Source organism: Zootoca vivipara, chromosome 13, assembly GCF_963506605.1.
Source record: "Zootoca vivipara chromosome 13, rZooViv1.1, whole genome shotgun sequence".
NCBI lineage: Eukaryota > Metazoa > Chordata > Lepidosauria > Squamata > Lacertidae > Zootoca > Zootoca vivipara.
This window is the reverse complement of record NC_083288.1, coordinates 12,697,455-12,712,981: the sequence shown is the minus strand read 5'-3', so window position 1 is coordinate 12,712,981 and position 15,527 is coordinate 12,697,455. Positions and strand designations below refer to the sequence as shown.

Sequence of the window (15,527 nt, the reverse complement as noted above, 5' to 3'; positions counted from 1 at the left end):
GGCGTTTGAAAACGGAAGCATCACTTCCGGGTTTTGGGTGTTGGGCTTCCGAAACGTTCGGCAGCCGAGATGTTAAAAAAACTGAGGTTCCACTGTACAATAAAACAAATAAATAAACATAAGCTTTGTTCAACACTGGGATCTCCAGGTAACGCTGGAAAAGATTCCTGTTTGAAATCCTGGAGAGCCAATGTTCCTAAGAGTAGACAATACTAAACCAAATGGTCCATATAAAGCCAGGGCAGAGTGGGACTGCCCACCCTCAAGTAATCTGACATCACCATGAAATCAAACCATGTGGGCAAATGCTCAGGGATTTGCAGGTAGGCACTGACAGACAGCAGACTGGTAGAAGATGCAGGCACTACTTCCTCTGCCCATGCAGCTTAATTTGATTTAAAACTTTGACAAGGCAAAGAAAGGGGGGGAGCGAGCCAAAATATTCCAAGCATTAGTTTAGTAGAACTATAAGACATTTGTGTTCACAGCACAAACAAGGTTAATAAACTGCTCTGAACAATGGAGACTTAAAAATATTCTCTTTTTTGCCTTTATCTCAGAAGCCCAGGGATCATCAAACAATTACCAATTTTTTAGAAAAGTAAACACCGCATACCTACCGTAGCAAACCAATAAACTGAACTTTAACTCTGGATCATCTTGTCTACAACATCCCTTTTCCACATCAAAGCAACCTGTATGTAAGTACAGCTGAAGGAAGCCAATTGTATCTGATATATATCTGTGCAAACATCTCTTGAAAGCCTCCACCAAAATATTGCACTGCTTTTGGAACAACAGCAACACACTGTTAACATGTTCAGTTTACCATCCACTAAAGCCTCAAAGCTGTTCCTGAAAGAGCAGGCAAGGTGCTGAACCATCTTGCTTAGAGCCTTTCAAAAGGAGTTATGCTTATCAAGGGCACTTTTAGGCACGTCTCATTTCATATCACAGGAAAGGGACAAGGGTACATGATCCACTGGGTCACCCCAGCCTGTCTCTTGACAATTTATACTTCTAAAACCTAGTCAAGACCAGAATTTCCCAACCTTTTTTTGATCGTGGTCCCCTTCCAACCTTGTTTCCTTCCTGTGCCCCCTTATGTGGATAGCTTGGGGGGTCAGGGGGACAGTTGCCCCCTCCAAATAAGTAGAAATCAATACAAATCAAAGGTTCTGTCCCCCCAGGAAATAACCTACTTCCTCCAAAAAAAACCAACAATCCTGGCTACCCCATATTTCAAAAAGTGATTTTAAGCCTTTTTAGCTGTTTTCGCTGCTTTTTCTATCGTGTTGCCATACATCCGGGTTTTCCCTGACCAGGCCAGTAAATCCCACACGTGGTATAACTGTTAATCAACTATACTACTTCAGACTGTGGGTGGAAGATTGCCTGTGATCAATATGCAAAAATACCTTTGTTTGGCCACTGACATCTGATACTCTGACTCTCCTATGCTTGAAACAAAATAAAAAAAAATTCCTTCCAGCAGCACCTTAAAGACCAACTAAGTTTTTATTTTGGTATGAGATTTCGTTTGCATGCACACTTCTTCAGATACCTCCTATGCTTGCCCCAGTATTGGAGCCTGGTGCATCAATCCTGTCATTTACACTTACCTATTATTTTCCTGACAGAACAGCCAAACAATATTTGGACACTTCACAGAGTAGCCAGCGATTAAGTAGAATGAAACGAAAGTCAGATGAGAATCATCACGTTAAAATTATATCTTTTATGTGCTTATTGACACTAAAATAACTTGGTTTAAGTGATATCTGTATGTAATATAAATATATTTAACTTTATACTCTGTATGAAAAATATTTTCTAATACGTTTGTGCATATTGCATTCAGGCATCGGTTAAACCAAATTCTTAAAATCTCACTTTCACAGCAAAAGTGAGAGATGTGAGAGAATGAACAAAAGGCAAGAAAACATGGCTTTTTAAGTCTCAATTTTATAAATGGCAGTAGATCATGTATCATATTTCTTATGGTACAAATTTAGTACAAATTCATTACAATTTAGACTTGTCTAACAACTTGGACATTATCTTTTCATGTCATGAAAGGACACTGTTCTGCTCTGTAGCTACTAGCCATTGCTTCCAGAGTGTTCTGGACACTTATGTCTTCAAGCAAGTGATCTTCCTTTGTGACACTGCATGAGCAGATAGATTTCTCTTTGGTGTGCTTCATTTTACAAACACTCCCCCCTAAGCAAATATGAAGCATGCAGGCTGCACAATCAAAGGCAGTGACATATGGTCCTGGGAAGTGGAAAGGCTCTGTTTTGTCGCAAGGATGGTTTTTTAAAAATAAGAAAAATCTTTAAAAAATATCCTACTGTTCCTCTACGGAGCCCAAGGCAGTGCGCATGATTCTCCTGTGTCCTTAGCAAATGGCAAGGAAAGTACCACAACACTAGTGTTAGAAACTGGGACAGGAATGCTAGGAGCCATGTGCCTCCTGGGACCTAGGTTGTGGGTGCCAAAATGAAATGGCTAATAATTTCAGGTGCCTTCCCTATAAACAGCGAAGCGAAACTCTCTTTGACATATTCTTCGCCCTGGTGAAGACAGTGTGTACATCCACTAAAGGAGCAACAAGAGTCTGTTCAACCTGGCATGTCTCTACACCAAGACAAAAGTAGCGGGCTGTTATCCGAGAGATGGTGTTTGCAGATGACGCAGCCTTGACAGCACTCTCTGGGGAAGCTCTACAGAGACTCATCAACTGTTTTGCCCAAAGCCTGCATGGAGTCTGGTCTTACCATCAGCCTGGGTCAGAACGTTGCCAGCACGCCACACATCAGCAATGGTGACCACATGCTTGAGGTGATAAGCAATGTTGTCCACCTGGGCTCCACCATAACCAGCAACTTCTCCAATAATGCTGAGCTGGAGCAGCATATGTGAAAGGGAACTATGGCAACAGCTCACCTCTCCAAAAGGGTATGGGAAAATGTAATACCAATGACCAACACCAAAATGAAGGTCTACCAGGCTTGCGCGTTGAGCACGCTGCTTTATGGAAGTGAGTCATTGGCAACTACCGGGAACAATTGTCAGGAGCGACACCTCAACGCCTTCCACATGCGCTGCATCAGGAAGGTTTTTGACATCACATGGCAGAACAGTTTTTCAAACAAATGTGTGCTCTCCCAAGCCCACATTCCCAGCATGAATGCACTCCTGTCTCAGTGACATCTATGCTGGCTTAGTCATGTCCACAGAATGGAAGATGGCAGGATCCTCTATTGGGAGCTGGCGTCAGGCACCAATCTTGTTGGCAGACCAACTCTGTATTACAAAGATATCTGCAAACGTGACATGAAGGCTGGCAACATGAACACCACTGTGTGCAGACAACCACAGTGCCTGGAGACAGCCAGGTTGTGTATCCACAGCAGAGGCCAGAGGAGGAATGACCACTAGGAAGAGCACAGAAAGAAGCAAAGTCTCATCGGCACAACCCGACACCTTCATCTGCCCCAGCTGCAACAAAACATGTCTCTCTCATATCAGTCTCTACAGACACAACAGTTGCTGTACCTCTCCAACAGTTTGACTTTACCCTTGAAGGTGCACTCTTCCACTGTCTCCCAAAACAGATGGATGCCAACCAACTATTGGTAGGTAGTTTATTAGTCCTTGGAGGTACCTACTTTAGAGCATTACATGGTAGTGTAATTTGCCACATCAGCTTGTCTGCACAGCAAGATCTTCCTCAGAGGCTCTTCTCTGGATGCACTTGCAATCCAAAATAAGGTAGGCAACAATACAGAGATGTGGTTACTCCTTTGTAAAATTTTCACTCCAGGGAGGCTCACTGTTCATATATCCACTGGTGTGCATGGTTCTCCCTCCCATTTAATCCTCAGAACAATCCTATGACATATCTTAGGCTTACAGGCAGTGATTGGCGCAAGATCATCCAGCACCTTTTTAGGTCTGGAGGGATTAGAACCCAGGTCTCCTGAGGTCTAGTCTGAAACTCAAGCCAACACATTAGCTCCTTTAGAAATGTATTTTTAAGGTGTCTTTCAGGTACTAGTACCATTTTATCTTCCTAGGCTTTTAACCTTTGATTTGTGCTTTTATTTCTATTGTGAATGTTTTTAGTACAGTGGAACCTCTACTCACGTACCAAATCCGTTCCAGAGGTCCATTTGTGAGTTGATCCAGGTTGCTGGGAGAAGCGCCGTTCTGCGTGTGCACATTCGGCAGCAGCGTTGTTCTGCGCATGTGCAGACAGCAGCAGCCACTTGTGAGTATGTGCAGTTGGCGAATCGCTGCAAACCCGGTATTTACTTCCCGGTTTGCTGCGGTCGTGAGTCGGACTATTCGCAAGTAGGAGTAGTGGTAAGTCGAGGTTCTACTGTACTGCCTCTTTTACTGTTGCAAACTTTTAAAAAATTAATTACCATTTTATGAATTGTTGTAAACCACCCTAGAAATTTTTGAAAGGTGTTATGCGTTAAATTAGAAAACTCTTACATCCTCTTCAGTCATTAAGTTCTCTAGGAATAAAGTCATTAAGTTCTCTAGGAATAAATTCTATTGTTTCACCATTCCTTTTTTGCCCAAAACCACTGTGAAAAGCGTCTAGAAATCTCTTTAGAAGCAGCCTGCTACACAGTGGCGACTAAACTCAGATTTTCGTCTGAACCCCACCCTCTCCTGCCACTGTCAGCAGCCTTTCCTCCATTCTCAACCACTGTGTCTTCTGCCTACCTTCCTTTCCCACATCTAAGAAGTCAAAGCCAAAAACTTTCCTCCTTTTCAGAATCTCCACAGCTTGCTTTTTGCACTCTGAATCCCTAGTCAACAGACCATCACCTCCTGTTTAGTCTTTTCTTCCATGGGCATCTTGCCTTCTAGCTGTACCTCCCTATTTTACTCTTGAGATTCATCTTTAGCCTCTGTGCTCCTCACTTGGGTTTCTGATTTTGCTCTACAGCAGCTTCAATTTTTCATGAAGCTTTCCTGGCATTATCCACTCCCTTCAGCCTGTGCAAATTCAGCTTGTGTTGGCTCCCTTTGTTTCCTTCTCCCACGCCCACCTCTGTGTCTTTCTACTATCCTACACAAGTGCCTATACACAATGCTGACACAGCCTCTCCAAGTCCCTCTTCCTTTGCAAAGCCTTTCTTAAGCCACCCTCACCTCACTTTACCCTCCTAGCCCATCCTCACTGCTTAATAATCAAAGCCTGCCTCTGCCTCTCTTCCCTCGCCTGGCCTATCAAATGGAGCTGAAAGCTCTTCAGTGGGAACTGGTTGTTTTCAAGTTCTATACAGCCCTTAAAACATGGCTTCACAAATGCAGCTACCAAGGCATGGAAGAGGGGGTGGACAGCAAGAAAAGAGCTGGAACAAATGAGACAGTCATAAGATAGCAGAAGAAACATGGGGGCTACAGCAGGAGGTATCACTGATGGAGAGGCAATCTGCTTGCTCTGCACCTGTCCCCTTCAGTCAGTTTCTTTGTCTTTGCATACAATAAAAGTGGAGTGGGGGATGATTGCCCTACATTTCAAATCTGCACTACAGCAGCATTATGTGAGCTTCAAAGAGTTTTGCAGCTTGACATACTCAAAATGAGGCTTGGGTACCCTTAAAGATGGGGTTATAGAGGAAAAATCTTATCCAAGAAAGCAGCAAGATTCTCCTACAATCCTAAATCTGTTAAGATTTACTGTGGCATATATATATATATATATATATATATATATATATATATATATATATATATCCCTCCCATTGTCTAACACATTCCGTTATCTGGGAGGAAACAAATAATGAGCAATCAGGTTTCAGTTTAAGGCTGCAGCAGGAGACAGCTTTCCTTTCTGCTGTTACCTCATATTCTGCCTCTAGTTTGATCAATGGAATAAGGCAGAATGAGGCCTGACACTGCAGCAAGAGGAATCCCTTGCAAGTCATTTGTGCATGAAACCTGCAAGCACAGGGAAAACTGTGCAACCCAAGAGCTCAGTTTTGGGATGCAGCCCCCAATCATAGCTGCCAAGTTTTCCCTTTTCTCGCGAGGAAGCCTATTCAGCATGTCAAGCTTACCGGTCAGTAGTAACCTGGGTCTTCCTTTTTGAAGATGGGGACATTTGCCCACCTCCAGTCTGTAGGGACCTCACTTGTTCTACAGGGAGTAACAGGAATCATTCTATGGGCTGTGCCTTCCAAAGGCTGCTTGAAGTGTTCTGAGGTCTGCTTGTCGTTCTCGAGTCTTCCCCTCTTATTTATTGGAGCTTATTTTGATATTGTTGGGATAAATTACAAAGGCCAGAAATATATGGTTTGACTACTTCCTACTCCTTCCTCCCAGCTTGTCATCTCTAGGCTGCAATTCCCTTTCTCTAATGTTGTCTCCATGGAAAGTAGCATGTATGTTATCAGCATACTCATTCACGATCAGTAGCCTTGGATCTGATGGGGTTAGATCAGGAATGGAAAAAAAGACTCCTCCAAATCTATCTCCTCTTGTCTCTTTCTCCTCTGAGGAGTGGCAATAATCATCCTGTGCACCGCACCGTTCACAGCCACCTTCGTGTCTTCTAAGGCTGGAACTGCTGTCCTAGCTCCTCTGGCCCAGAATCCATGTCCAAGGTAAGAGCATGGAAGCGATTTTGCAACTCTAATGACCAAGTGTGTTTTGTGACTGTCCTACTTCTGTGCAACACATTCCTCCAGGAGTTAGACCATGGGTCGGCAAACTAAGGTCCATGGGCCAGATCAGGCCCCATTGCCTTCTGCATGTTCTTTCCCTTTCCTTCACACAGCGGCGGCAGCGCCTCCTCCCTCCCTCCTCCTGGCTTCTTCCCACCCTGCCTAGAGGAGGATGGGGGCTGGGCTTTGTTGGTGCCAGCAGCAGCAGCAGCGCTCGAGCGGCCATTTTAAGCAGCCCCGTTCCGGAGCCCTTTTGCGCGCCGCGCATTGTCCCGACGACGACGACAGCCCCTGCTGCTTGCAAGACACAGGTAAGCAGCCACCAGGGCTCATGGTGTTCAGCCTCCCACAAGGTCTGAAGGACAGTGGACTGGCCCCCTGCTGAAAAAGTTTGCTAACCGTGGATTAGACTCTTGTAATGGGCAATCTTTCTCCACCCTGGGGGCACTCCATCGTATCTTGGTGCTCAATCCCAGTCAACTCAGCTGTATCAAGTAACTCTGCATGTTGTCCTGTTGCTTGAGGTGTGGCTAGGTGGGCCTCAAGTTGCTGCACCTTCTCTTCCAGCATGACAACCAGCTTGCACTTGCTATAAGTGTACTGTTGCTTGTTCTCTGGCAGAATGACAAACATGGCACAGGTGTTACAGGTCACTGCAGCAGCTCCCTTGCCCTCCCATGTCTTTGGTCCTACGCACACCAAGAGACAGAACTTTGGGCTCCCCCTTAAACTCCCCCACTAAACTTCCTTGCAAACCTGCCTGTTTGTGAGCTCTGGTTGCGAGCTCCCAGGATCTGCACTGAGATAAGTTTGACTGATGCTGGTTGCTAACTCCTCCCTCAGCCTGGCTTCCTCTCAGCTGTAACGCCTCCCCATCAGATCCTGTGTTCCCACATAGCAATCAACCACACGCACCCTCAGGCTCCAAAAGACACAAGCTCACTCTCTTCAGTCTCCTCCAGCAATCCTTGTCCCTGTTTGCAAGGTCTGTTTGTGAGGTCAATTTGCGAGTTCCCAGGATGTGCACTGAGCTGAGTTTGACTTGTGTGGAGGCAAGTTTGAGAATCCTTGAAAGAGGTAGGACCGATACAGCTTTTTACAGAGATGCATTTAACTCTTTTAATCATCTGGTGCTATCCAGAACCACTCTTAAGCGTTCACACAGGAGTGCCCAAACCGGTTCTTTAACAGATAGTCAATGGGGTCACATTCATCTCCTCCAGAGTTTGGTTCTCTTACGGAAGAAAAGAGAATGCAAGGACTAACTTCCTTTGTGGGTAAAGTTTCCCTGTTGAAGGCAACTCACATTTGCCTGGTCACCTGCAGGATATTTGCTAGCCTGCTTTTGACTCACTGACCCAGTTTATCTTATGATTATATAGTTTCTGAAATCAGGATTACATGATCTGTGGGTTAGGTCAGCATATTTCCAAACTTGCTGGCTTAAAGGGATTTTTCACCCGCTATTTGCCCATGATATAAATGAAATACCCCATTCTTTTTAGGCACTAATCATCAACTTTGTAAATGAGGGCAGGTGGGCTAGTAAGTTTTGTTGCCTTACTTTGTAAAGGTCACAGAGAAACATGTTTTTAAGAAGAGAAAGACTAGAAGTAGTTAAGTTTTTAGGTGGTAAACATTTTCAGACTAAGCAACAGACTTTGAAGAGATTACAATGCTGTAACCCAGAAAGCTATTCAGAATTTATGGTAATGCCTCGCAGACTACAGAAACATCTGGCATGCATGACAAAACCAGACAAATTAACCACATTATTTCCACACTATCTATGTGGTTGCAGGCTGAATTTAAGATAGGAATATAAGGGAGGAAAGCAAAATTTAAGATAGGAATATATGGGAGGAAAGCAAGGTCCTAATACAAGCTGTTGCAATATTCTAGCAATATTCCTGGAATCTTACTATGATTAATATCTTGCTTTACGTTTATTATATAGCACCAAAAAGGTAAAGGGACCCCTGACCATTAGGTCCAGTCGTGACCGACTCTGGGGTTGCGGCGCTCATCTCACTCTATTGGCCGAGGGAGCTTCCAGCTTCCAGGTCATGTGGCCAGCATGACTAAGCCGATTCTGGCGAACCAGAGAAGCACACAGAAATGCCGTTTACCTTCCCGCCGGAGCGGTACCTATGTATCTACTTGCACTTTTACATGCTTTCAAACTGCTAGGTTGGCAGGAGCAGGGACCAAGCAACGGGAGCTCACCCCGTCGCGGTGATTCAAACCGCCAACCTTCTGATCGCCAAGCCCTAGGCTCTGTGTAGTAGGTGCTTTAAACAATAAAATAAGCAAAAGCAGTAGACCCCTCAAACAAGGAGCTTACCTCCTCAATTTTAACACTGACTGACACAATATAAGGAAAAGCAAAATGATAAATATGGGGGTAACAAGGCAGGAATATTAAAAAAAAATTGTTACATATACAATGCATGAAGAATTTGCAGGAGAAAAATCACAGAACCAAGTAAGTTTCTGGTGATTATCCAGACACAGGAAAAAGTAAAGAAGAAAGGACAGGTAGTAGTAGACCTTTGTGTATCTTAGGGTGGAAAAGTGAAGGTCAAGGATAGAACTATGAAGAGACAGGTAGGCTATAGAAAAGTTTAAGCTTCCTATAAAGGCATACAAATGACTTTAAATCATTAAAAAAATCTCTATTCATTAGCGTACCTTACAACCATATATTGCAAAACCTTATCAGAAACATAATTCACCATAATAAATGCAATGCTTAGAAGACCCAACACATATGACTGAAACAAGATCCTAAATTTTCTTTTTCAAATACACAATAAAATTTGATCATATAGACCACATCCCAAATTCTGAACAACCAATTTGTCACTGAGGGTAGATTCTCTCCCCACCTGTTTACCTATAGTGAACAATCATTCTAGTAACCACTAGAAGAAATTAACAGGAAACAGGAAGGGAGAGAGGGAGGAGTAGTAGTATTACTGAAAATTGCTTAAGAGATAAAACCATATTACAATAGGTCACTGGCAGTTCTTATATAAAGATGATTCGGTGAATGCTTTGTGCACCTTAGACTATACAGTATCATTTTGGTGATGTGCCAACTTCAGTGGCTCCCTGTCCATTCGAGGCCGAATGCACAGTGCTGTTGTTGACCTTTAAAGCCTTTTACGACTTGAGACCAGAGTACCCGAAAGATTAATGTGTGGAGACTAGCCAAGTCGGCTCTGCTCTGCCTCCATAGCCAGAGGCAGTAATGCTTCTGAATACCAGTGGCTGGAAGTCACAGGAAGGGTGTATTCTTGTGCTGCTTACCAGTTTCCCACTGGCATTTAATTGGCCTGGTCTAGCAGGCTGTTCTTATGTACCAACCTAGGCCATAAAATCATCTTCTGAAGACCTTTTTAGGTGCCCTGCCAAGAGATGAGGTGTGACAGGGGGCTACTGGGGAAAAGACCTTCTCAGTGGTGGCACCTCAGCTACAGAATGCCCTCATCAGGGAGGCTTGTCTAGCACTTATCATTGTTTATCTATATCTTTCTCTATATTTTTTATGATACAGTGGTACCTCTACTTACGAATTTAATGCGTTCCGAACGCACATTTGTAAGTTGAAAAAAATTGCAAGTCGAATCCCATAGGAATGCATTGGGAGAAAAAAATCGTAAGTAGAAGCAACCCTATCTAAAAATTCGTAAGTAGAAAAATCCTATCTAAACCGCATCAAAGATGGCGGACGGAGCTCCATTCATAAGTAGAAACATTTGTAAGTAGAGTTATTCGTAAGTAGAGGTACCACTGTATAGCGGTATGTAAGTATATTTATAAATAAATTAAATAAACTAAATAGGTCATTTTAGTGCCAAGAACAGGGGTCAGCAAACTTTTTGAGCAGGGGGCTGGTCCACTGTCCCTCAGACCTTGTGGTGGGCCGGACTATATTTTGAAGGGGCGGGGTGTGTGGGTGTGAAATGAACGAATTCCTATGCCCCACAAATATCCCAGAGATGCATTTTAAATAATAGCACACATTCTACTCATGTAAAAACACGCTGATTCCTGGACTGTCCACGGGCCAGATTTAGAAGGTGATTGGGCCAGATCCGGCCCCCGGGCCCTAGTTTGCCTACCCATGGCCAAGAATATACCTTCTTTTATTTTTATAAGCCTTTTAATCTGCTCTAGTCAGTTAAATCTTTGCAACTTTGGGGGGGCTGCTTTTAACTGTTATTGGTCTACCTTACAGTTTTGTTTTCTCTGTTTTTATTCTTGTTGTAATCCACCCTGATAATTTAGTTATAAGGGAGCCATGTATATGCCTTAAGTATATTACATTTCTAACCTTAACAACTGAGGATCATCATGAATTTAAAAACTTACCAAATTATTGATTTTTTTTTTACAATAGTCTTGGTTCAGTCATCCTCTGATGCCTCTTCCGTTAATATCACAACGTGTCCCTGTAACATCTCTCCATTAAAAGTATGAATTTGCACACATAGAGCTTCTGCTTAAAGATTTCATGAGAACTGGTTAACTAGAGATAATTAAATGCTTTAACACACCCACTCAAATCCTTGCCAAATTAAGTACAATGGGATCTTCTATTAGAATAAGCTACACATCTTTTGCTACGTTTATACGGCTTGATAAATATAAATGGTCTTTCTTTTGCTTTCTCAAAACAAAAACACAATGCTGTGCTTCTCTTTTGAGAAAACACAAAGAAACCATCTAAGGGAACCAGTTAAAAAGCAGGCATGACTGGAAGTAACCTGGGGTAAATAAGCTCCAACTAGAATTACAAGGACATTGCAGCCTCATCAAGTAAAACAATTCAAGAGAGAATATGTTTTTGAGGGGACTTCCAAGACAATTTGACCATTACATCATCATTCCGCAGAAGTAGCAAAATAGCTACCTAAAAGATTAATACTGGTATGAGGACGCAGTATACTCCAGTCCAGTATACAGCCCCTTAAGTATACTACTTCTATCACTATATTTCAAAGAGAGCAAGCCCTCAGACTACTGGATCTACAAGACCAAAGTCAAATTTCTAATCAGCAGTTAATTATGTGGACCCTGTCAAGTCACAATCCTTCTGTTACTTTCCAAATTAAGTGCTTTATAAGTTCCTCTTTAAACCTGAATCATCTGTTTGCCTCTAGCAAGAACTAGCCCTATACCTTGATGCTGTGTTTTCAAAAGTTAACTGTTTAATTGAAACTACTTCTTTAAAAAGCTTACCATCATCCTACAATCCTGTGCAGCATCTCCCCCATGGAGGACAGATAAGGGGGGGGGGAGTTAAAGAAATAACTACAGTATTCAACTTGAGGATAGACATGGTTTCTTCAGATCTGAAACAAGTTCAGAAGCTCCTACTGCTGCAGAAAGGACTTCAAAAATGACTTCTGCATAGGCAGACCTTGCATCCCAGCCCCCATCAGACATCTTATTTCACAATTATCTATGCTAAACTGTATTTTCCATGCACTGCCCCAGTTACCTTGAAGATCCCTAAATCCCTCTTAATCGGGTTGCCGGAATGACTGCTATTTTCATATAGCACTAAAAAGGGGCTAAAATCTAACAAAGCAAAACAAACAAACACACACACACACAAACCAAAAATATTGTGCATCTGTCAGAATCTATCCGCTGACTCAAATTTTCTGTTAACCAGGATATGCAGCTGTAATGCAGTACTTTTGAGGCTGCAAAGGGGTTTGTTTTCATCCAGATAACAGAAAGCCACCACCCCAATATTTATGCATTATTTAATGCTTTTTCCACAGTGCTAGTATGCTATAGTAAAGATGCCCAAACTTACCGTAGCAAATGCCAACTAGTTTTAAGAGGCAGAAATATGAATGGTGCAAATGGACAACATAATTTTGCACATGGATGTTTATTTCCAAAGGAACAGATTGTGTTTACTTTAAGCTTTTGCAGCCTATCGAGAGGTAATTTGCAAGGAAGGCCCTCTGTCAAGACACCTGTCTAATATTATGCAATATGCATAATTATGATTTTCCTATCAAATTAGGCCATCACCATGAGACTCAGTGACTATAACCATCTGGAACACCCATCTAAAGATCAGCCACTACTACTAATGCATACCAAACGCAGTATCCTCAGTAAGTCCAGTAACTGACAATCTAAGCCACCCCTCTGTCCCCACACTTTCCCCTTTGGGTCTGGCAGTAGTGCGACAAAAATCCCAAGGAAAATCCTGAAGTTTCCATAGAGGTGTACACTCTCTCCAATTTCAGTGGATAGAACTGGAAATTATACCTCAAAGTCTCCTGTTCAATTATCGTCTAGCCGGGGGGGGGGAATAAACAACGGCCAAAATAAAAAGATTCATCCAGATACTTGCAGGGCAGGGATGGTATTGAACAGAGATCTGACAGCTGGGGCTTGCTTCCCCATCCTCATTGTTCCTCTGTGTCAAGAAAGCAAGCGTCAGGAATTTTTTAAAAAGAAGAAAAAAAGGGAGAGTTGTCTTCATGTAAAGAGATATGACCTCCCCCTCCCCCCACTTGACCAGTCAATATGGCCAGGGCCTTATTTTTCTATCGTGTGTCGCCCAATCTCAACATTTCATTTTCTGTACTACCATTCTCACCACCTCAACATAAAAAAGGAGACCCTTAGACAAGACACCCAAAGCACTCGCCCTCCACAAACGAAGACAAAAAACAGATGTTCATATTTATATGAAACTTGTGGGCGAGCAGAAAGGTAACAAAACTCCCATAGTTGAACTAGGGCACCACACACACACATGCACATCATATACCCCTATCTATAGCAGGGAGTTACACAATAAAGAGCAGTAACTGGCTGAAGACGCTCATTATTCTAGACTCCCTTTTTTGTCCTCGGAGAGTGACAAGGAGGGGAAGGACGGGTGTACGGGGGGCGGGGAACAAACTAGGCACTTTCAAATTAACCTCCGATATTAAATGTCAGGGGAAGGCGGCGGAGTAAGACGTGGCTGATCGAAGCCCCCCCCCCCCCAAGACCTGTTTTCTTCCCCGGATCTCCTATGGCAACGGATAGGAACGGCAAAACAGGGAGTCGCCTCGCCTTCCTTGCTGCTGGTGGTGGAGCAACACAAGGGAGCGCATCCCTCGCCATCCCACCCAAATCCTTGAAGGAGCCCCAGATCGGAGGAAAACCAGCCTGGGGGGGGCGGGGAGGCGACACACTAGCCAGCCCCACCGCACCTGGGAGAATGGCGGGCGAGGGGCAGGGGGTGGGGAAGAGGCAAAGGGGTAGGATTCGCACACACACCTCAACATCCAGCCAAGGTTTCTTTGGGGGGGGGCAGATAGGGGACCCCCTATTAGGGCGAGGCCTCAGCAAACCTAAGCTGGGGGAGGGGATAATAAGGGGAAAATATGGGGGGGGGCTTCGCCACTTCCCAAGGAGGAGGGGAAGAAGAGGGGTTCAATAGGCCAAGAGCCGGCTTCCCGTCTCTCTCGCCGCCGCCGCTGACATCGGTTACCTGGAAGTCCCTGTCCTCGTTGAAGCGGGAGAACCTGTCCGCCATTTTGCCTCGGTTCGCCTCTACCTTAGTCAGGAGACTGCGACGAAGGAAACGGGGGCCGTACGCGCTCGACGTGCGCGCGCCCGGCGCTGTTCTAGTTTCGCACTGTGCACGCGCATAGAGCGCAGGGACGCCTCACAGAGCACTGTTAAAAGACTCGGCGCTGGCTCTCGACTTCCGGGTTCTCTTCGGCCGCCTATCCTGGTGGCCTCCCGCGGGAAAAGCAACGGAGGCAAGCCGGGATTTGAGCGGAGGTGGGATCGGGGCGGGGAGTGGCTGCAAAGGAGCTCCTACTCGTTCTAACTCGGGTCTCGTTCCGAGTAGGGGAATTATTTAATTTTATTTATTTAAGCGCAGCAGGCAACAAGTCAGCAATGCGCCAGTTGTTGTTGTTTTTGCACGCGGCTGGATACCGCGTTTGGGCTGCGAGAAGGGAGGATTAAAATAGATTGGCCTTTGCTGCAACCTCGGTTGTTTTATGATTTGCGGCCGAAAGAGCTGACCTACAACAGAAGCGGTGGGCTGCCTTGCAGGGCTGTGGTAACCCCCGCAGTCTGCAGCACTATAACGTCAACAGAAAAATAGAGCAGTTTACTGGGGCTGCCAGGGGTGTTTACTGTATATATTTTAATTTTTTTACAGTTTAGAATACTCATTTAAGCATCCTTAAAATATCAGTGACTTCCCTTCTCTTTCCATGGTTCATTTTGCATACCATAAATCCCTGCATATTTTACATAAACGAAACCACTCAGTATTCCATTATTACATCCATCAAAACGTATTTACACTCTTGGATTTATCTTAATGCTGCTAACGTTTTCAAGTGTACACAATTCCCCTCCATATATTCAATAAACATTTTCCAATATTCTCTAAATGTATGTTCTTCTTTTCTTATTCTATATGTTAAGTCTGCAAGCTGTGCATGTTCCATCAGCTTAAACTGCCATTCTTCTTTAGCTGGCACCTTGCTCATTTTCCATTGCTGGGTGTGTGTTTTTTTAATATTTAAAATTCCATAAAATTGCCTTTTATCTTCAAAATAAGACTTGAGCTGGAAAGGAAACTCATCTCCAGTGCTACTGCCTTTTGTCAGGGGAGTGGGGGTGGATGCAGGCAATCACCCAGTCGTCGTAGCTACTCTTAAATCCTGGGTTTTATAATTTGTTTAATTCATAATTGAGTACGGCTCAGGTCCAAGCTATCTGAAAGGCTCTGTTCCCTTCATACGAACCTGACCCGTTTTGAGAACTTCGGGGGGGAGGCCCTTC

The 15,527-nt window shown here is 43.9% G+C and overlaps 1 protein-coding gene across 11 annotated transcripts in view; it reads right to left on the bottom strand.

The window, feature by feature from the left end:
• The window catches only part of GPATCH8 (G-patch domain containing 8), an 80,874-nt gene extending 66,420 nt beyond the window's left edge, over positions 1 to 14,454 (bottom strand). For 7 of the 11 annotated variants that reach the window (XM_060282325.1, XM_060282328.1, XM_060282327.1 and 4 more), the window contains exon 1: positions 14,212 to 14,454. Coding sequence is in view for 1 of the 11 variants with exons in the window: in XM_035136457.2 (XP_034992348.2) it covers positions 14,212 to 14,256 (45 nt within the window). In the remaining 10 variants the exon portion in view is untranslated. The remainder of the gene's footprint in view (positions 1 to 14,211) is intronic. The other 4 variants (XM_060282324.1, XM_060282329.1, XM_060282323.1 and 1 more) reach the window with 2 other exon arrangements.
• Positions 14,455 to 15,527: the final 1,073 nt, after the last annotated feature.